The sequence below is a fragment of the Pristis pectinata genome, chromosome 35 (assembly GCF_009764475.1).
Source record: "Pristis pectinata isolate sPriPec2 chromosome 35, sPriPec2.1.pri, whole genome shotgun sequence".
NCBI classification, from domain to species: Eukaryota; Metazoa; Chordata; class Chondrichthyes; order Rhinopristiformes; family Pristidae; genus Pristis; species Pristis pectinata.
The window spans coordinates 2,199,796-2,221,077 of NC_067439.1; the positions used below are offsets into that span (position 1 = coordinate 2,199,796).

Below are 21,282 nucleotides of genomic sequence, written 5' to 3' on the forward strand. Positions count from 1 at the left end.
TCAGGCAGATTATTCTCTCCACAGACGCTGCCTGACCTGTTGAGTGTTTATTGCGTTTACTGTTTTTATTTAAGATTTTTAGCATCTGCAGTTTTGTTTTGGTTTTCATTGTTGTGATCCATCACACGTCACTGATTGTGGGAACCTGTTGTGCATAACCTGGCTACTGCATCCCCTACAAACTGGTTATAAAACTCTCTGGAATGTCCTGAGGATGTGAAAGATGCTGTAAAAATGCAACTCTATCTCTTTAGACTTAGTGAGAGGCACCAGTAACAACTGGACGGGTGTAATCTACAATAACAGATGCAGACTGCACCCTCTCACCATGAATCGACATCCCTATTGTGGTTTAATGAACTTGGTGCTCAGACAGTGAACAACAATGTTGAAACGTTGATAGGAAACTGAAATGCTTGTTCACCGGATGGAGAACTAAAGACCTCAGTGTAAGTACGGCTCCAGGCTGTGAGGTGGTTATGGATTGACGAGGGGAGCATCTGAATTAAAATACTCAGGGTACCGACTGTAGGGCGCAGGAGTCTGCCGATCCACTGGGTTTTGATCCGGGAACGACCAGGTCGAGATTTGGGACTTCTCCTGTTTCCACTTTGCCATCTAGTTGCTGCCCTTCAGATCACTGGTCCTGAACCTTGTGTCCCGTCCCATGACCATTGCTGAGAGATTTGTTCCTCTTTCAAGGGAGCATTTGGCACTCAGTTTCCAAACATCCCAAAGCTGTTTACAGCCAGTGTCCAGCCTGATAATCCCTGGTTAGACGTTGATTCGTTGCAGTACAATCCCCGCTCAGTCTTCCGGTCCCAGTGACTGGAGGCGCAGCCTGCTCAATCCCTCCTCACTGGACACCCCTTCACCCCGAACCCCCCTGACACCCCTTCACTCCATACCCCCCCCCCCAACACCCCATACCCGGATCTCTCCCCCTCAGAGACACTTTGGCCTCATGGGGAACGCTGCATTCCCTGCCCTACTCCGGATGCCCAGAGAGGGTGGAGACACGCCAGTGCCAGCGCTCCAGCCACCCAGGTCCGAGCCTGCTCACTGATGGGGGTTTGCCCGCACTTCCCATGCCCAGGGAAAGGCCAGAATGGAGGAGGGAAGAGATCTTGGAGGGGGGGAGGGGATGGAGGGAGGGCGAGGTCAAACTCAGCCGGAATGGCCGCTTTCATTACACCTCTAATTAAATCCATCCTGATCTGATTTAATCAGGTAAAACATTCACCCCAAAGTGCACGTTTAACTGAGATCATCTTACTGAAAACGAGAGAGGGTCACAACCTCATCTCCTCTCACTCCTTTCAAAGAACACAGCAGGCAGCTTGTCATTGGAAGCTGGTTCAGAGTCAGACGTGCTGTAGCCCAGTGCAGGCACCCGGTATGAATAAGGTTACAGTGTGAGTGAGTGATCCTGCCTGCCCTCCCGTGTGGCAGCCTTGTTCCTGGAAGACTGGGGAGTATTGAGTCCATCTGGACAGGGCTTCACTGTGAGATGGAGGAAGCAGATGGCTCAGGTGGCTGAGATGGCTCCAGGCCATCGTTTAATTCCACCACTGGATTCCTGGAGCCTGTTCCACTTGGGCGAAGGCCAGAAGTGGTCTGAGGAGGCAGGACGAGTGTGCCAAGTTCCCATGCTCTCACATAACTCTTCTTGCCGTTTTGAATTGCTGTTTATGAAAAGAGACACCACTAACTGCAGCCCTTCCAGTGTTAAGAGCATGCATTGAAAGTTAATCACCACTGAACAACGGGAGTGATGTTTGGAACCTGACACCGTTACAGATGTTCTCAGTCAGAATGGGATGGATTAGTCAATCTGTGGTTATAATGGACTGTCTGGGGTTAGGCTAACTTGCATTGTGGTTCACACTGTAAAGGACAATAGAATGCCATTAACTCTTTACTTGCTGTTTCCTTGCTTTCACTATTAACTCACTTCTTTATATAATATCAAAGCAGAAGGTTCAGGCTCTGGGGAAGGCAGGTAACCTCACCTGATCCATCCCACCTGGTCCCACACAACCCGTCCCTGCCTCACAACCGGAAACCATGCCAGCTCCCAGAGGAGGTTCAAGAAACAATTTGGGGAACTTCTTCTCGACCTCCATCACATCCCCACTTACTCCAATCAGGATGTCCACTAATTCTGTCCAGAGTCCCCCCAGTAACTGGAGTGATCCCCTCAGCCCTCCTCCTCCTCCAGCCTCACTGGTTGTACAAGGAAGCTACAACAGAGCCCGTGAAGGGATTTGTCACCAGTTTTTTTTCCTCAGGACCACAGACATCTCCAGCTTTCTAATCGTCTATGGGATGTGCCTTTTGCTGGCAAGTGATCCCAGGATTGTGGACCATCTGTAACATGTATCTAGGTTTGGATGGTGTGTGGCTTTACAGAGAATCTGTACAGAATAAACTTCCACAGGCTGCAGTGTGAAGACGACCAGATAATCTGTTTTAGATTAAGGACCTCCTCTTCTTCACAAATGTGCCATGGGATCTTTTGCAACCAGTTCAGAGAAGGAGAGGGCTTCAGTTCGTGGCTCATCTGTGAGATGTGCCTGTGACAGCACAGTCATTTAAAGCTTCCCCTTTACCTCTGCCACAGCCTGAGGTCACAGCACCTCCTGACTGTTGGGTGATCCACAATGAAACGGGGCTTGGTGGTGTTGATTTTTAGTAAAGTTGTACGTTACTGTGCTAAACATTACTCTTAGCTTTCAGTAGATGTGCAACGTTGCATTCTGCTGATGTCCGGTCTCTGGCTGGGAGGATGGCACAGACAGCCACCTGGTCAATCACATCTGGGACTGTGCTGGTGGACCATAGGCTACAGCTCCGTCCCAGTGTTAATTGACCTTTGAGATGCATAGAACACAGAACAGCACGGGAACAGGCCCTTCAGCCCACCACGTCTGTGCTGAACACGATGCCAAATTAAACTAAATCCCTTCTGCCTGCACATGATCCGTATCCCTCCACTCCCTGCGTACTCAGGTATTGGTTTATTATTGTCTTGCATACCGTTCGTACAGGTCAATTCATTACACAGTGCAGTTACATTGAGTTAGTACAGAGTGCATTGAGGTAGTACAGGTAAAAACAATAACAGTACAGAGTAAAGTGTCACAGCTACAGGGAATGGCAGTGCAATAAGGTGCAAGGTCACAACAGGGTAGATTGTGAGGTCAGAGCCCATCTCATTGTATAAGGGAACCATTCAATAGTCTTATCACCGTGGGATAGAAGCTGTCCTTGAGCTTGGTGGTACGTGCCCTCAGGCTCCTGTATCTTCTACCTGATGGGAGAGGAGAGAAGAGAGAATGACCCGGGTGGGTGGGGTCTTTGATTATGCTGGCTGCTTCACCAAGGCAGTGAGAGGTATAGACAGAGTCTGTGGAGGGGAGGCTGGTTTCTGTGACGCGCTGGGCTGTGTCCACAACTCTCTGCAGTTTCTTGTGGTCCTGGGCAGAGCAGTTGCTGTACCAAGCTGTGATACATCCAGATAGGAAGCTTTCTATGGTGCATCGCTAAAAGTTGGTGAGAGTCAAAGGGGACAAACCAAATTTCTTTAGCCTCTTGAGGAAGCAGAGGCACTGGTGAGCTTTCTTGGCCGTGGCATCTATGTGATTTGTCACATGTGTCTGTCTAAAAGCTTCTTAAACACGACTGTCGTATCTGCTTCCACCACCACCCCTGGCAGCCCGTTCCAGCACCCACCGCTCTCTGTGTGTAAAACAAAAACGTGCCCTGCACATCTCCTTTAAACTTTCCCCCTCTCACCTTCAACTCATGCCCTCTAGTATTTGTCATTTCCACCTTGGGAAAAACATCCTGACTGTCTACCCTACCCTTGCCTTTCATAATCTGATAAACTTCGATCAGGTCTCCCCTCAGCCTCCAATGCTCCAGGGAAAAGTTTGTCGAACCTCTCCTTATGGCTAACACCCTCTAATCCAGGAAACATCCTCGTGAACCTCTTTGAATGATTACCTTATTAGATTACCTTCTTGAATTCAGTTCTAGTATTGGTAATTGTATGTCCCACCCTGGAGAGGGGGAACAGAGAGACAGCTTGAGTTCCACTCCAACACTGTGAGATCAGTGCCTGGGATTGTCCTCACAAGCTGCTGTGGCCATAAGATGACTCTCTGTTGGACAGTGAAAGATTCCCTGGGTTCCTTTGTCCTGAGAGCTGGGAGTTCTTAGAATAGCTGGGGTTCTGAGGTTGGTTGGTGGGATGCTGAAACAGTGAGTATCCTGCTTTTGTTAGTCATTCTGTGGTCACACAACGTCCAAGAGGAGAGCGTCGGGGAGCTGCAATTAGTCCAAGTATGTTTTGCATGGTCAGTTATCTTTTTTCTTAACCCTTCTCTGGAAATTGCATAAAGTCTGGGTCAACACTGGGCTCACAGTTGAAGGGGGAGCCAAGGAGAGCGGTGTAATCTGTCGGCATTGGGGAGGCAGCGTGGTGGATCGAGCGCCATTCATTAAGGGAAGGGTAAGAGCAGGAGCTGTTGGGACGTAGCTGGACAGGCCTCAGTGGGTCTGGAAGCCAGCTGTGGCTCAGTGGGCTACAGTCTGGCCTTGAGTCAGAAGGTCCTGGGTTCGAGTCCTGCACTAGAGGCGTGAACACAAACATTTCCACCTACACCCCACCATGGTGTTGGCAATTGGTTCATTATTCTCACGTGTACCGAAGTACAGTGAAAGACTTTGTTTTGCGTGCTGTCCTTACAGATCATTTCATCACATCACTGAGGTAGTACAAGGGGAATCAATAACAGAACGCAAAATAAAGTGTCACAGTTACAGAGAAAGTGCGGAGCAGGCAGACAATAAGGTGCAAGGGCCACTACAAGGTAGATTGTGAGGTCAAGAGTCCACCTTTATCATATTGAGGTAACCCTCCCTCAGTACCACCCCTCCCACGGTGCGACCCTCCCTCAGTACCACCCCTCCCACGGTGCGACCCTCCCTCAGTACCACCCCTCCCACGGTGCGACCCTCCCTCAGTACCACCCCTCCCACGGTGCGACCCTCCCTCAGTACCACCCCTCCCACGGTGCGACCCTCCCTCAGTACCACCCCTCCCACGGTGCGACCCTCCCTCAGTACCACCCCTCCCACGGTGCGACCCTCCCTCAGTACCACCCCTCCCACGGTGCGACCCTCCCTCAGTACCACCCCTCCCACGGTGCGACCCTCCCTCAGTACCACCCCTCCCACGGTGCGACCTCCCTCAGTACCACCCCTCCCACGGTGCGACCCTCCCTCAGTACCACCCCTCCCACAGTGCGACCCTCCCACTGTGCGACCCTCCCTCAGTACCACCCCTCCCACGGTGCGACCCTCCCACTGTGCGACCCTCCCTCAGTACCACCCCTCCCACGGTGCGACCCTCCCACTGTGCGACCCTCCCTCAGTACCACCCCTCCCACGGTGCAACCCTCCCACGGTGCGACCCTCCCTCAGTGCTGCCCCACCCCCCCACAGTGTGGCCCTCCCTCAGGTTAAGGGTCAGCCTGGGGTTATGTGAGGGCGAGGCTGGGGAAGGGCCAGGGGTCTGTGTACCTGATGGGGTCTGACAACAACCTCACCCTTGCTGTATCTGAGATGGGGTGAGGATATTTAATTGTTTGGCGGCAGTTGGATCGGTGGTCTGGTAATGTAACCACAGTGTTATTGTTCATGTTGTGGTGGGGGCAGAGGGCGGAGAGTGTTTGAGGACGCGAGGGACGAATTGTGTCGGTGCAGCGTTTGTCGGTGTCCTCGATGGAGAGTGTGTTGGCTGACCCTGTTCTCTCTCTCTCTCCCTCCCCACCGTCCCTCCTCCTCCTCCTCCCCCCTCCCCTCTTCACCTCGCCCCGCCCACCTATCCTCCACCCCACTGCCCTCCCCTCCCCTCCCCTCCCCTCCCCTCCCCTCCCCTCCTCCCTCTCCACCTTGCCCTCCCCACCTGTTTCCCCTCCTCCTCCACTCTGCTCCACCCCACCCGTCTCACCCCACCCCACCCGTCCCTCCCCTCTCACCCCACCCCACCCGTCCCTCCCCTCTCACCCCCACCCCACCCCTCCCCTCTCACCCCCACCCCACCCCTCCCCTCTCACCCCACCCCACCCGTCCCTCCCCTCTCACCCCCACCCCACCCCACCCGTCCCTCCCCTCTCACCCCCACCCCACCCGTCCCTCCCCTCTCACCCCCACCCCACCCGTCTCACCCCACCCCACCCGTCCCTCCCCTCTCACCCCCACCCCACCCGTCCCTCCCCTCTCACCCCCACCCCACCCGTCCCTCCCCTCTCACCCCCACCCCACCCGTCTCACCCCTACCCCACCCCACCCGTCCCTCCCCTCTCACCCCCACCCCACCCGTCCCTCCCCTCTCACCCCACCCCACCCGTCTCACCCCACCCCACCCGTCCCTCCCCTCTCACCCCACCCCACCCGTCCCTCCCCTCACCCCCACCCCACCCGTCTCACCCCACCCCACCCGTCCCTCCCCTCTCACCCCCACCCCACCCGTCCCTCCCCTCTCAACCCCACCCCACCCGTCCCTCCCCTCTCCCCCCTACCCCACCCGTCCCTCCCCTCTCCCCCCTCTCCATCTCTCCCTTGCTACCCTTCCCCCTTCTTGGCTCCACCCCCCCACCCTACACCCACCCCCCCTCCCTTTTCCCTACACCTCCCCTACCCTCCCCCTCCCCCCTTTACCCTCCCCCTTTCTCCCCCCTCCACTTTACCCCACAGCCCCCTCCCGGCCCAGCTCGGCCTCCTCCCTGAGCCTGATGGCGGGGGTGCCGGAGGGCCTGGTGGCGGAGCCCATCTCGGGCAGCCTGACCTCGATGAACACGGTGTGCTCGGACAGCGACCGGCCCCTCAGCCTCAGCTCTTCGGCCTCCTCGGCCTCACTGCAGGACAGCCACAGCGCCTTCGGCAGCAGCGGGGCGCTGGTCCCTGGCTCTGCCTACCCCACCCAGCACGGCAGCGACATCAGCCTGGACCTGACCCCCGTGGGGCAGGGGGAGCCCCCACCCGACCCCCCCTCAGGGGGGGCCGACAATCCGGCCCCCCACCCTGTCTCCCCAGCCACCGACCGGCCCCCTGAATCTCCAGCGGCCCCCCAGCGGGAGGAGGCTGTCACCAAGCTCTCGCACGTGGACAGGGTGGTGAGGGAGATCGTGGAGACAGAGCGGACGTACGTGAGGGACCTGAAGAGCATCGTGGAGGTAGGAGAACCTTCCGGATACGGGGGCCGGCCATTTTCGTAGGGAAGGGGTGGAGGGGTGTGGCTCCATAGAACCATAGAACACTACAGCACAGAAAACAGGCCATTTGGCCCTTCTAGTCTGTGCCAAAACTTTATTCCGCTCGTCCCATTGACCTGCACCCAGTCCATAACCCTCCAGACCTCTCCAATCCATGTATCTATCCAATTTATTCTTAAAACTTGAACCCGCATTTACTACATCAGATGGCAGCTCGTTCCACACTCCCACCACTCTGAGTGAAGAAGTTCCCCCTAAACCTTTCCCCTTTCACCCTAAGGCCATGTCCTCTCGTACTTATCTCTCCTAATCTAGGTGGAAAGAGCCTACTCGCATTAACTCTTGTCTATACCCCTCATAACTTTGTAAACCTCTGTCAAATCTCCCCTCATTCTTCTATGCTCCAAGGAATAAAGTCCTAACCTGTTCAATCTTTCCCTGTAACTCAACTCCTGAAGACCCAGCAACATTCTAGTAAATCTCCTCTGCACTCTTTCAATCTTATTGATATCCTTCCTATAGTTAAGTGACCAGAGCTCCACTGCCGGGAAAGATGGGCCGAGCGGCCTGTTTCTGCGCCGGCTTCCTCTGTGATGCAGAAGGAGGTCATTTGGCCCATTGGGTCTGTGCCAGCCCACTAACCTAGAGTCATAGAGATGCAGCACGGAGACAGGCCCTTCAGCCCATCAAGCACCCATTTACACTAATCCTCACCTAACCCATTATATTCTTCCTACATTCCAATCAACTGCCCCCCCATCTACACACTGGGGGTAAATTACAGTGAAGTATTAACCTACTTACCCTGCATTACCCACTGCGCTGTCCCACACTCACATGGGCAAGAGCTTCCTGAGTAAAGACTTCAGTCTCCCTGAAGAGGCAAAAGTTTTGGGGGCAACTTGAGAAAGATTCTTTGGGGGGGGGGGATCCTTTTCAATCCCCTCAACGTGATCAACCCCAATCGGTCAACTCCGTGTCCGTTTGGAGTTGGCCTTGCCCACACCCAGACCAAGGTGGGAAGAGCTTTTACCCAAGTGCAGCATCCCCGAAGTATCTTGGAGGTGCCAATGTACGTCGGGGAAGTGCAGCAGCCACTTGGTGCACAACAAGATCCCAAATATTCAGGTGTTGCAGTGCCATTGGATCCTGTGTGAGCCGAACTGACCTCAGCTCAGCACCCAGCTTGGCTGAATACGGCAAGTTCCGTTTCCACCAGAGGTTTAGACACCCCCAGTGATGTTGTCTCGTCACCCTCCTCACCCCAGAGGCAATTAGGGATGGGCAATAAATGCTGATGTGGCTAGTGATGTCCACGTCCATCAATGGATGAAAAATAATTCTGCTAATTTTGACTTTAACAATGACCATGAAAGTTGGTGCAAGCAACCCAGCTGGTTAACCTGTGCCCTTATCCTGGATATTGCTGGTGAGGTACTAATAAACTCACGGTTAACCTTGACACCTAGCTAGAAGCTTTCGTGCTGATAATGCAACTAGTTAACCCATGCCCTTGACGTGAAAGTTGCTAGTTTGGTGTCCATAACCCACTGAAAGCTCTTCAGAAGCTAATTGGCAGAAGAACGAGGGGTGGGAGGAAGTGGTGATGAGATACGTGGGCTGGTTCACCTGGTGTACAAGGGTAGTGTAAAGATGATCCAGAACTCTCTGCCCGTGGGGTGGTGGAGAACAGCAGGGCTTCCAGAGAACTGAGAGGGGCAGGTGGAGGGACGGAGTTATGGGGAGCCTGAGCAGGTCGGGACTTTATTCATTGGAGTGTAGGAGAATGAGGGGTGAGCTTATAGAGGTGGATAAAACCATGAGGGGCATTGATAGGGTGAATGTGCATAGACTTTTTCCCAGGGTTGGGAAATCCAGAATGAGAGGACATAGGGTTGTGAGAAGGGAGAGATTTAAAAGGAACTTGCAGAGCAACCTCTGAGGAGCTGCCAGAGGGAAGTGGTTGAGGCAGGTACAATAACAACACTTAAGAGGTACTTAGGCAGGTCCATGAATAGGAAAGGTTTCAAGGGACATGTGCCTCACGTTGGCAATCTTGGTTGTCATGGACCAGTTGGGCAAAAGGGCCTGTTACCATGTTGTATGTCTTTAGCGCACTGTGGGAGGGTCACACTGTGGGAGGGGTGGTACTGAGGGAGGGGCACACTATGGGAGGGGCGGTACTGAGGGACCGCTGAACTGTGGGATTCCTGTGTAGAGGGCCAGCCTTGGATGACGGGCAGAATGGGTTTGAGTAACCCTGTGATTGTGTGGAATGTGGCTGGGTTTGACCTCAGTCTGAAACAACATGGTCTTATGTTAATTATATCCTGTGGCGCAGTGGGATCCTTTAATTACATTCTCTGGTTCAATGTAACTGCTGTGATTAAATAACATTTATAGCTCCTTTACTGACAGGGAACCTATGGGAACTTCCTCTGGAAAGCACTTATTAATTATTGGCCCACTGCTCGCTGCACTTCTAGCAGGCATGGAGTAATCAGAGGGAAGTCACCCCAGCACTTGGCCGGCTCTGTCGCTGGGGAGCTGGGGCCTACTCTCCCAGGTCTGGAATCCATTTGCAACTCTCCTGTTACCCATTCGTGTACGTGAGGTTTGAGGGGAGGAAATGCCGTGTGTAAGTGAGAGCAGGCCCAGCCCCGGGGGATTCCAGTTCTCAGGGTCTGGGGGAGCTCAGCAATTAGCCACAGGCAACAGAAGCTTCTCCCCCCACACCCTACCCCACACTGGTTTGTCTTACTGTGCTCAGTTCAATTTGGAGGTTTCTTACACAGTTCTCCACACTGTGGGAGGGGCAGCGCTGAGGGGGGGGCGTCACACTGTGGGAGGGGCAGCGCTGAGGGGGGGGCGTCACACTGTGGGAGGGGCAGCGCTGAGGGGGGGCGTCACACTGTGGGAGGGGCAGCGCTGAGGCAGCATCACATTTTGGGAGGGGTGGTATGGAGGGATGGTCACACTGTGGGGGGGGGAGTTACTGAGGGAGCGCCACGCTGTGGGGAGGGGGGGAGTTACTGAGGGAGCACACTGTGGGAGGGGCAGTACTGAGGGAGCATCACACTGTGGGAGGGGCGGTACTAAGGGAGGATCACACTGTCGGAGGTGACGTACTATTCTGATGCATCATGCATTGTACATGTGTGCTATGCATTAGAATATTTCCTGAACCACACACTCCAGACACGGTCAGATAGTTGCCTGTTGTGACAGGCTCCCGGAATTCGAGACATTTGTGTCTGGTGTGGGGTGAGTAATGGCCCGGCAATTGTTGGGCGTGTCACACTAACGGCCCTCAACATCGGTTTTGATGTGACTTTTGGAGAAGATCTGACGTGGTCCAATCCCTGTGGATGAGCTGGTTCTGCTCCACAGCACCGGGTCTAATCAGGGGGCTGAAGACAACTCAATTAAGGTCCAGAGCGGCTGCTACAGTTCAGAATTAGGTTTATTGTCACTGACATATGACATGAAATTTGTGGTTTTGCGGCAGCAGTACAGCGCAAAAACAAAATTACTGTAAATTACAAAAATAGATAAGTAGTGTGGGAAAAAAAGGAATAACGAGGTGGTGCTTATGGGTTCATGGACCGTTCAGAAATCTGATGGTGGAGGGGAAGAAGCTGTTCTTGCATCGTTGAGTATGGGTTTTCAGGCTCCTGTACCTCCTCCCCGATGGTAGTAACGAGAAGAGGGCGTGTCCCGGATGGTCAGGGTCCTTAATGATGGATGCCGCCTTCTTGAGGCATTGCCTCTTGAAGATGTCCTCGATGGTGGGGAGGGTTGTGCCCGTGATGGAGCTGGCTGAGTCTATAACCCTCCATAGCCTCTTGCGATCCTGTGCATTGGAACCTCCATACCAGGAGGTGATACAGCCAGTCAGGATGCTCTCCACCGTACATCCGTAGAAATTTGTAAGTGTCTTTGGTGACAAAGCGAGTCTCCTCAAACTCCTAATGAAGTAGAGTCGTTCTTGGCACACTTCTGCCCAGTGTCTGTTTAATTAGGAACTCCAAATAATGTCAGGTTTGTGATATTCTGCAATGTTGCTGCCATTCGAGGCACTGGAGATTTTTTGCTAAGGTAACATGTTTCCCATTTCAAGGCCATTCCAGTGGCTGCTTTGCACATTTATGCAAAAGAGCAAGTTAATTAAAATCATATTTGGTTAACTGACAGCACCGACTGTAAATGGATATTATCCTAAATGGATATTATCCTTAATGCGTCTCCTGACTTATTTAAACAGGAGTCTATCGAGCACACTCTGTCCACCTCACTCCTGCCCAGGCACTGACAATTGCCCAGCCATTCGTTTCACCTCCCAAGGGAATGTTCCAAGGAAACATTCCGCAATTGTTCCCAAGATAATTCTCATCCTTCCACGAGACTCCGTTCGCTCCCACCTCTGTCCCTGTACCTAGTCCAGCATACATTAGAAACGGAAGCAGGTGTAGGCCACACAGGAGAGACTGCAGACGCTGGAAATCTTGAGCGACACACAAACTGCTGCAGGAACTCAGCAGGTTGGGCAGCATCTGTGGAGGGAAATGGGCAATTGACGTTTCAGGTTGAGACCCTTCACCTGGACTGAAAAGAAAGAGAGGAGATGGCCTGTATAACGAAGTGGGGGCAAGAGCTGGCGGGTGAAAGGTGACGGTGGTGATAGCAGGGGAGGGAGGGGGCGAGTAGGAAGCTGGGAGGTGATGGATGGAAGTGACAAAGGACTGAAGAAGATGGAATCTGATTGGAGAGGACAGTGGACCATGGAATAAAGGGAAGGAGGTGGGGAGGGGAACCGGAGGGAGGAGTGTGTGGCTGACGGGCAGATGGAGAGGGCAGGGGAGGGGAAAGACAAGGGGTGATGGGGGCCGGTGGGATAAGGGGAAGAAAGGGGACAGATGGGAGTGGTTACTGGAAGTTAGAGAAAGTAGGAGAAGGCCATTTGGCCCATCGTTACTGTACTGTAGCTGACCCAATGCACAGAAGCGTTCTGTGTTGGTGAAGCTTGTCAAACGATAATAAACATAATGGTTCCAAAACTCAAGTCTTCCAAAATGGGCAGCAATCTTCCAAATGTGGTGTCTTAAGAACCCAGAGGAGTATTTAACAAGGGTGGGGGGGCTGTCTTTACTTGACAGAAGTTTCCACAGTCCTTACATGGTTACTGTGGAAGAGCATGCAACCTTCTGACCTGGAAGTGGTTGTGTTGACGCGAAGGGGCCTTGTTTTAGCAGCCTTGGGTTTGACCTCCAGAGCCTGGGGGGCTCGGCTGGAGTGTCGGAGCCCAGATTGCTTTGGAATGTGGAGAGAATGCCTTTCCCAATCAGGAACAGAGAAGAAAAAAAATCTTCTCATGAGACAAGAGGGAATCACAATTTCCCAAGGAAGGATAATCGCGGATGGAAATGTAACAGAGTTGTAAAATAAACAGAGAGTGGGAGCGAGGCAAACACAGATAATTCTCCTGAAGGTCAGGAGAACAGGCCACGGGCCTGTTTGGATTCTAGCTCTCCTGCTAATTTGAGGAGGTTTGATTTGGGCCAGCGGTTGGGCCGGAGTGTTTTACCGAGCTCAGTGTGTGAGAGGAGAGGTAGCAGAAAACGTTCTGTCATACAGCTCAGGGACAGGCCATTGGGCCCCTCTGCTCAGTGCTACTGTTCCTGCTCTCTCCTTCCTTCTCCCAGCCCTCTCCATTTCCCTTCTGTGTTTATCCAGCTTCCCCATGGACCTGTCTCTCCTGTTCCCGTCAACCCCACCCTGTGGGAGCAGGTCCCAGCTCTCTGAGCAAAGAAGATTCCCCTGAACCCTAATTGGATTTATGGGTCTCGTGTTCGTGCCCGCTTGTTCTGGTCTCCACGCCTTTCCCCTATTAAACCTCTCATAATCCTTTGAGTCATTGGGTTGTATAGCACGGAAACAGGCCCTTCAACCATCAACTATCCATTTACACTGATCCCATTTTATTCTCCCCACATTCCCATCAACAACCCCCCCCCCCCCCCCCCCCCGATTCTACCCCTCACCCACACACTGGGGGCAATTTACAGCGGCCATTTAACCCACCGACCCTGCACGTCTTTGGGATGTGGGAGGAAACCAGAGCACCCGGCTGAAACCCACGCAGTCACAGGGAGAACGTGCAAACTCCACACACACACACACACACACACACACACACACACACACACACACACACACACACACACACACACACACACACACACACACAGCGCGTCGGCGGTCGGGATCGAACCGGGGTCTCTGGCGCTGTGAGGCAGCGGCTCTACCCGCTGCGCCACTGTGCTGGCCCTTCGTGTTCAAAATGGGAATCTTACCAGTGTGTGGAGCTTAGTGCTGGTATGGTAACAGAGTGGTCAATGGTTGATAATCCAGGGCCTGAGCTATCGTCCAGAGAATCCGATTGCAGTAACTGGGAATTCAAACAGTCAGTTAAATAAATCTGGGAAAAACACTATCAGTAGGGGTGTTTTTTTTAAGGATCTTGGGCAGGCACGGTAGTGCAGCGGTTAGCGTAACGCTATTACAGCGCCTGCGACCCAGGTTCAATTCCGGCCGCTGTCTGTAAGGAGTTTGTACGTTCTCCCTGTGTTTGCGTGGATTTCCTCCAGGTGCTCCGATTTCCTCCCACATTCCAAAGACATACAGGTTAGGAAGTTGTGGGCATGGTATGTTGGTGCCAGAAGCGTGGCGACACTTGCAGGCTGACCCCAGAACACTCTATGCAAAAGATGCATTTCACTGTGTGTTTCGATGTACATGTGACTAGTAAAGAAATCTTATCTTATAACTCGACCAGTTCGCTAATGTCCTTCAGGGGAGGGAATCTGCCATCCTTACCCACTGGCCTGTGTGTGACTCCAAATCCAATGTGGGTGACTCCTGACTGCTCCCTGCAATGGTGCAGCAAGACCCTCAGTTGTGGGGTAATGAGGAATGGGCAATGAACCTCTGTGCATGAGAAGTGAAAGAGAAGCCCACCTTGCAGTGGCCTTGCAGGCAGCAGCCCCCTCCCTCTCCACACAGCCCCTCCAGTGTGCTGGTGCTCACAGTGTTAACCTCTCGCTGCTTCCAGCATCCGCTGAACAATGGAGCAGACGGCATCTGGGCCCAGATGGTTTGCATTCCAGTCAATGTTTCATTTTGTTTTCTGAAGAATGTGAGATATTTAATCTATTCACCGCTTTGCTGACATTGTGCAGGTTTCAGTAACTGCAGCCGTGATGTTTGAGCTGGTTCTGCTGGTGACGGGAGCAGGCAGCCCGTTCACCTCTGGATCCGGGATGAAGTCTTGGGGCGGACACTTGCTGCTGTTTTCATGTTGTGGGTCAGGCTCCTCCCCTGGTTCCTCTCACTCTTGGCTTTCTTGGAGTTTCCTGGATCTAGGTGTTGGCTACCATGTCTCTGTCCTCGTTAGTTCCTTCAATGTCTTCGTTGTGTGATGTAGCAGGGTCAGATTTATTGCCCCTCTCTAGTTACCCCTCGAGGATTGTAGGGTCATGGTCATGCACATTCAGCCCATCGTGTCTGTGCTGCCCAACCTAATCCCACCTTCCTGCAGGGGTCTGTACCCCTGCAAGTCGTAGCTCCATCTCCCAGTTCTGCTTAAATGTGTCGAGGGTGTGTGCCTCTCCCACCCTGTCAGTCCAGAGAGGAAAGTGTCGGAAATGCTCAGCAGGTCAGGCAGCATCTGTGGAGAGAGAAACAATGTTTCAGGTCAATGGCCCTTCACCAGAGCGGGTGCCGCGCTGGGCCGTTTCAGAGGCAGCCACGTCACTGCGGCCTGGAGTCACATATAGACCCAGACCAGCGCAGGACAACAATTGCCTTTCACTTGTGAACCAGATGAGCTTTACAACAATCTGGTAGTTTCATGGTCACCTTGTCATTTAAAAATTCTATTGGTATTAGTATTGGTTTATTATTGTCACTTGTACTGAGGTACAGTGAAAAACTTGTCTTGCGTACCGATCGTACAGATCAATTCATTACACAGTGCAGTTACATTGGGTTAGTACAGAGTGCATTAAGGTAGTACAGGTAAAAACAATAAACAGCTACAGAGAAAGTGCAGTGCAATAAGATGCAAGGTCACAACAAGGTAGATTGTGAGGTCATAGTCCATCTCATAGTATAAGGGAACTGTTCAATTTCTAGATTTTTAATTCATAAACTTTAATCTCCCTGGAAGTCATGGAGTTATAAAAACCTCACATCGCCAAGCTGCTAATTTAAGCACCATAGCACTGGTGATCAATGCTAGGGTGATGTTGCAGGGAATATGAGACATGGATGGAGGACCGTGTTAGTATGCGAACAGGTACACCAGGGGACTGCGTTGGTACACAGACAGGTACACAAGGTGACCGCGTTGGTACACGGACAGGTACACCAGGGGGCCTCGTTAGTATGCGGCAGGCAGGCCAGGGGACTGCATTAACATGGGAGTGGGTAACGTGAACATTACATCACACGTTACACGTGGCATGCTGCAGCAGATCTCACACCACATTTCTGTGTTGGCAGGATTATCTGGGATGCATCATTGACTGTGGAGAGTTACCTCTGCAACCAGATGAAGTGAACACCTTATTCTGCAACATTGAGGACATTTACCAGTTCAACAGGTGGGTCGCTGGGAGGAAGTTACTGCTGCTCTGTGGGAGCTGTGGGGATTTCAGGGGCGACCAGGTTGCTGGACCTTGCTGCCATTTCAGACTCTCTCTGTGCACCTTTACCCCAGCTGATGGGCTGGGATATCAGGCACCGTCCCAGGACCCTCCACAGAGGGGAGGATACACCAGCCAGACACCGGCTCTGGCCCAGTTACTGTAAACCCAACGACGTGTGGATGGATTCGGCTCTTCCACACCCTACTTGTCCAGGACCACAATCAGCAATGCACCAAATCCATCAATCAGTGGGAGCCTCCGCCTGGTGGGGATTGGTGGTGTAGTCCAAAGTCAAGGAGCCAGGCCTTTTGGCCCACTGTCCCCATACCGACCCTTTTGCACGAATCCCATTTTATTTTCCCCACGTTCCCATCAACTCCCCCCAGATTCTACCCCTCATCCACGCACACTGGGGGCAATTTACAGTGGCCAATTACCCTACCAACCTGCACACCTTTGGGATGTGGGAGGAAACCCGCATGGTCACAGGGAGAACGTGCAAACTCCACGGAGACAACACCTGAGGTCAGGATCGAACTCGGGTCACTGGGGCTGTGAGTTAGTGGTTCTAACAGCTGTGCCTCTGTGCTGCCCTGTGACTGAGACTAATGATGCAAAAATGTGCTTTCACATCCTGGCATTTAAATTCGTTAATTAAATCAATGGAACCCATCATTAATGATGTCTGTAAAACTCTGGTTATGAAAACCCACGTTCAGGGAAAAGAGGGAAAGGGGTGATGGGGCCACCACTCCCCTCTGTCCCCCTTTTTTCTCTTATCCCACCGGCCCCATCACTTTCCCCTCCCCCGCCCTCTCCCTCTGGTTCCCCTCCCTACCTCCTTCCATGGTCCACTCTCCTCTCCGATCAGATTTCATCTTCAGCACTTGCACCTATCACCTCCCAGCTTCTTGCATCATTCCCACTCTCCCCCCCTCTCACCTGTCTATCACCCCCCCCCACCCCTCACCTGGATCCACCCATCACCTGCCAGCTCTTGCTCCACCCTCCCCCCCCCCCCCCCCACCTTCTTATACTGCCCATCTACCCTCTTACTTTCCAGTCCAGATGAAGGGTCTCAACCCAAAATATCAACTGCCCATTTCCCTCCACAGATGCTGCCTGACCCACTGAGTTCCTCCAGCATTTTGTGTATTGCTCCAGATTTCTAGCACTTGCAATCTCTCTTGTGTCTCCTTATATCTCAAGCCCTCTAGTCCCAGTAATATCCGCGTGAACGTTCCTGCACCCTAGTGTGCACCCTAGTTCTGCACACCAGTTACTAGTATGGTGACCAAAACTGCATGCAATATTCCAAGTGTGGTCCCACCAACAACTTGTACAGTTGCAACATGACGTCCCAACTCCCGAACTCAATGCCCTGACCAATGAAGGCAAGCGTGCCATACGCCTTCTTCACCACCCTGTCTACCTGTGTCACCACTTTCAGGGAACTATGTACCTGTACCCCTAGGTCTCTCTGGTCTACAAATTTTAAGTAGTTAATTGCAGCAATTGTTGGTCTTTAAGGAGTTAAGATTACTGGTGATGGAGATGCAGTGATCAACTGGTTAAATGTTGGACGTATAAGACCATATCCTTCCTGTTCTGTGACCACGACAACTGGACAAACGCATCACTGGGGGAAGTATCTTTGCCCATCACAATGGTGCCTGTGTCTGGCCAGAGAGTGTTAAAGACATGAGGTAATGTAGGGCTGGGATCCTACAGACATCTTCAGTAGCACATCAACAGCTGAAATGTAATGTCTGAACACCTGGGGGAAGAAAACCCGTCTTACAGCTGGTTTCTGTAGCGAGCAGACTGCAGGAATTAACCTGACAGTTATATGGACTCACAGATACTCGTCTGACAGGGTTATTGAGTCTTGGTTCTGCTGGAGCTCTGGGTTTAGCCTGCGAGGCAAAGGGCGGACTGGTGGGTTATGATGAGGAACCTGCAGAGAGACACATCAGTCTTCATATGGACTTATTTAAGAGTCTAAAGAAAGGCAGATCATTGAGGGGGAATCCAGCTGTGCACAAGATCCACCATCAAAGAAGGCTAACAGATCAAACAGAATAGTTGGCGCTGCACAGCTTTGAGTTTGTGCTGATGAAGTTGAGGGATGTTGGCAGTGAGGGAGCACGTGAACACCGACACACCAGGGTTTGATGCTGGAGACTGAGAATTGGAAAGCAGAGATGTTATGTTTCTCTTCCTCAGGAGTCCTGGTGCGTCTGTGCGATGCATCGCACTCGGTTCTGGTCTCCTTACAAAACACGAGAAAATAGGAGCAGGAGGAGGCCACTCGGCCCCTCAAGTTTGACCCACCATTCAATATAATCACGGCTGATCTATGCTGGCCTCAACTCTTCTATGGTGCCAGTTCCCCATAACCCTCTATTCCTCCATCTTTCAAATATTTATCTGTCTCTACCTTAAAGATATCCAGTGATCCAGCACCCTCTCTACCACCACCCCCCCCCACCCCGGAGGCAGAGAATTCCAGAGCTTCATCCCCCTCTGAGAGAAGACATTTCTATGCACTTTAGTTCTAAATGACCACCCCATTATTTTGTAACTATGTCCCCTTGTTCATGATTCCCCCTCTAGAGAAAACATCCCAACATCTACCCTGCTGAGTCCCCCTTAAGGTCTTTATATATTTGAATAAGGTCACCCCTCATTCTTCTAAGCTCCAAGGAATACAGACCCAAACTGCCCAGCCTCTCCTGATGGGACAAGCCCATCATCCCAGGAGTTACACTGGTGAACCTCCTTTGGACGGCCTCCAGTGCTATTATATCCCTTTATCAGGTAAGGGGAGCAAACCTGTGTGCAGTACTCCAGGTGTTGCCTCACCAACACCCTGTACAACTGGAATACAGCCTCCCTATTCTGAAACCCCAACTCCTTTCCATTAAAGGCCAACATGCCATTTGCCTTTGTAACTACACATTGGACCTGCCTGCTAACTTCTTGTTCACACAGAGGGGCTGAGGATGGAGCAAAGAAGAATTTGCAAGCATCACACCAGAACTGAGGTTTGTAACTTTCAGAAGAGATCAAAACTTGTAAATAGAAGAAATGTCTGAGGGATGACCAGGTTATTAAGCAAAGTTCAATAGGGTGGACGGGAGGCAGAAGGTCTCTCATGGCCCAGCAGAAGATTCCGGGGAAGCTCCCTCCCAGGACAGCAGGAGCTCCCTCCCCAAGGGAGGGCTGAGGGTGAGGGGCAGAGGCAGGTTTGAGGGGGAGCTGGAATGGCAGCAGAGGAGTGGGGCAGGAGCAGAAACCAGTTCAGAGCTGGGGGGGCCATGTCCTGTTTCTGTGCTGAACGTTTGATGAACCGAATCACTGATGGACGTATCTGGTGCTGGACGCTGGGTCATTGACTGTCAACACCTACTGTGTCGCTGACGCCTCCCCAGGCGAACAGGAACTCGCGAGCAGCAGCCTCGGCACTTGCTCACAAGTGTCAGCCATGGTGTCACATTGTCACCTCGTTGCCAACCAATCACAGAGCGAGCTCACAGCCAAGAATGGTAAATGGGCAGCGAGCTGTTGTACCACCGCAGGCACCTCTGGTGACTGGCGTCGCGGCGTCAAGTTAGACTGCAAACTCGGCTCACCCCCCGAAATGGCAAATCCTGGCATTACAACACTGAAGGATGTTCAGCCCCTCAGATCCATGCTGGCATCCAGCAAAGCGATCCCACCAGTCCCATTCCCTTATTCCTCTGATTCCCTGACCTGCTCATCAACTCTTGCTATCCACCTACACCCAGGGACAATTTACAGCAGCCATTTAACCTACCAGCACATCGTTGCGATGTGGGAGGAAACGAAGTACCGGGGGAAACCCAGCTGGTCACAGGGAGAACGTGCACACTCCACACAGACAGTGCCTGAGGTCAGGATTGAACCTGGGTCTCTGGTGCTGTGGGGCAGTAGTTCTACCAGTTGCCACTGTGTTGCCTGGAAACTGGGCCACTCATGGAGCATCCTTCACAACCTCTGAACGTCCCAAATACTTAAGGACATAAGTCTGCCCCTCGTGCCTCTATTATATCACAGCTGATTCTGTTCCTTGTCCACTTTCCCAACAGATCCCCAGTTCCCTCAGTTTCCAAAGATCGACAAACCTCAGATCTGACCTGAGCCTTAAGCTGGATGAGGGGAGAGAATTTGCAGGATTCACAGAGTGAAACCTCGCTCTATCAATATCTTATCCTGGGACTGTGACTCCCAGATTGGACAATCAGTGATTAGCTGTGCAAAGTCAGCAGATAATTTGTGCACAGCAAGCTCCCAGAGACTGTAACATGTTAATGATCAGATAATGGTGAAGGGTGAGGCTTAAATATTGTTCACAGGACGGTGGGGAGTGGTAACTGCCCTGTTCTTCAAATTGTGTGATTGAATTTTTCATACACTTAGTTTGAAGAAGTGTTGTGCTGATATCAAATTGTCAGTGGTACTGATGACAAAGTCAAAGTTGAGTTAGTTGTCATAAGCACAGGGGTAATGAGAAACTTCCTTGCAGCATCACCACAGGCACATGGCATCAGATACACAACATTCACAAGAAAAACATACAGTAAATTAAACATAAATTATACAAGAGAGAACACAATTAGAACAAAAAAACATCCATTGTAGTGCAAAGTGGTCATAGTGTTGCTGTACTGAGGTAGTGATTAGGGTTGTGCAGATTGGTTCAAGAACTGAGTGGTTGAAGGGAAGTAGCTGTTCTTGAACCTGGTGTGTGGGACTTCAGGCTTCTGTACCTCCTGCCCGATGGTAGCTGTGAGAAGATGGCACGGCCCGGACGGTGGGGATCTTTGATGATGGATGTTGCCTTCTTGAGGCAGCGCCTCCTGTAGATACCACCAATGGTATCTACAGGAGGCGTTGCCTCAAGATGTACCCGTGATGTATTGGGCTGAGTCCACTGCTCTCTGGGACTTCTTACGTTCCTGTGCATTCAAATTGCCATCCCAGACCGTGATGCAACCAGTCAGGATACTTTCAATGGTACATCTGTAGAAGTTTGTTGGAGTATTTAGTGACATGCCTTAACTTTCTAAGCCTTCTATGTCTTCTGCGAGTGCATGCCTTAGTACTTCTGAGTACTTCAGTGCCTTTTAAGATGAATGTTGTCCATCCCCTCTATGTGAGGTTTAAGTGTCACTTCCCGTTTGGGTCCAGTGATAATGCCCACAAAATTCCACTGTGACGTGACACGGGATGGTTTGACCAATCCCACCGAACTACACACCGAACAG

General features: G+C 52.1%; 1 protein-coding gene across 4 annotated transcripts in view; it reads left to right on the top strand.

Annotated features, from left to right (window-relative positions):
* The window catches only part of plekhg2 (pleckstrin homology domain containing, family G (with RhoGef domain) member 2), a 130,230-nt gene that overhangs the window by 59,504 nt on the left and 49,444 nt on the right, over positions 1 to 21,282 (top strand). For all 4 annotated transcript variants that reach the window (XM_052044330.1, XM_052044329.1, XM_052044331.1 and 1 more), the window contains exons 3-4: positions 6,766 to 7,244; positions 15,846 to 15,946. In XM_052044330.1, the coding sequence (XP_051900290.1) occupies positions 6,766 to 7,244; positions 15,846 to 15,946 (580 nt within the window). The remainder of the gene's footprint in view (positions 1 to 6,765; positions 7,245 to 15,845; positions 15,947 to 21,282) is intronic.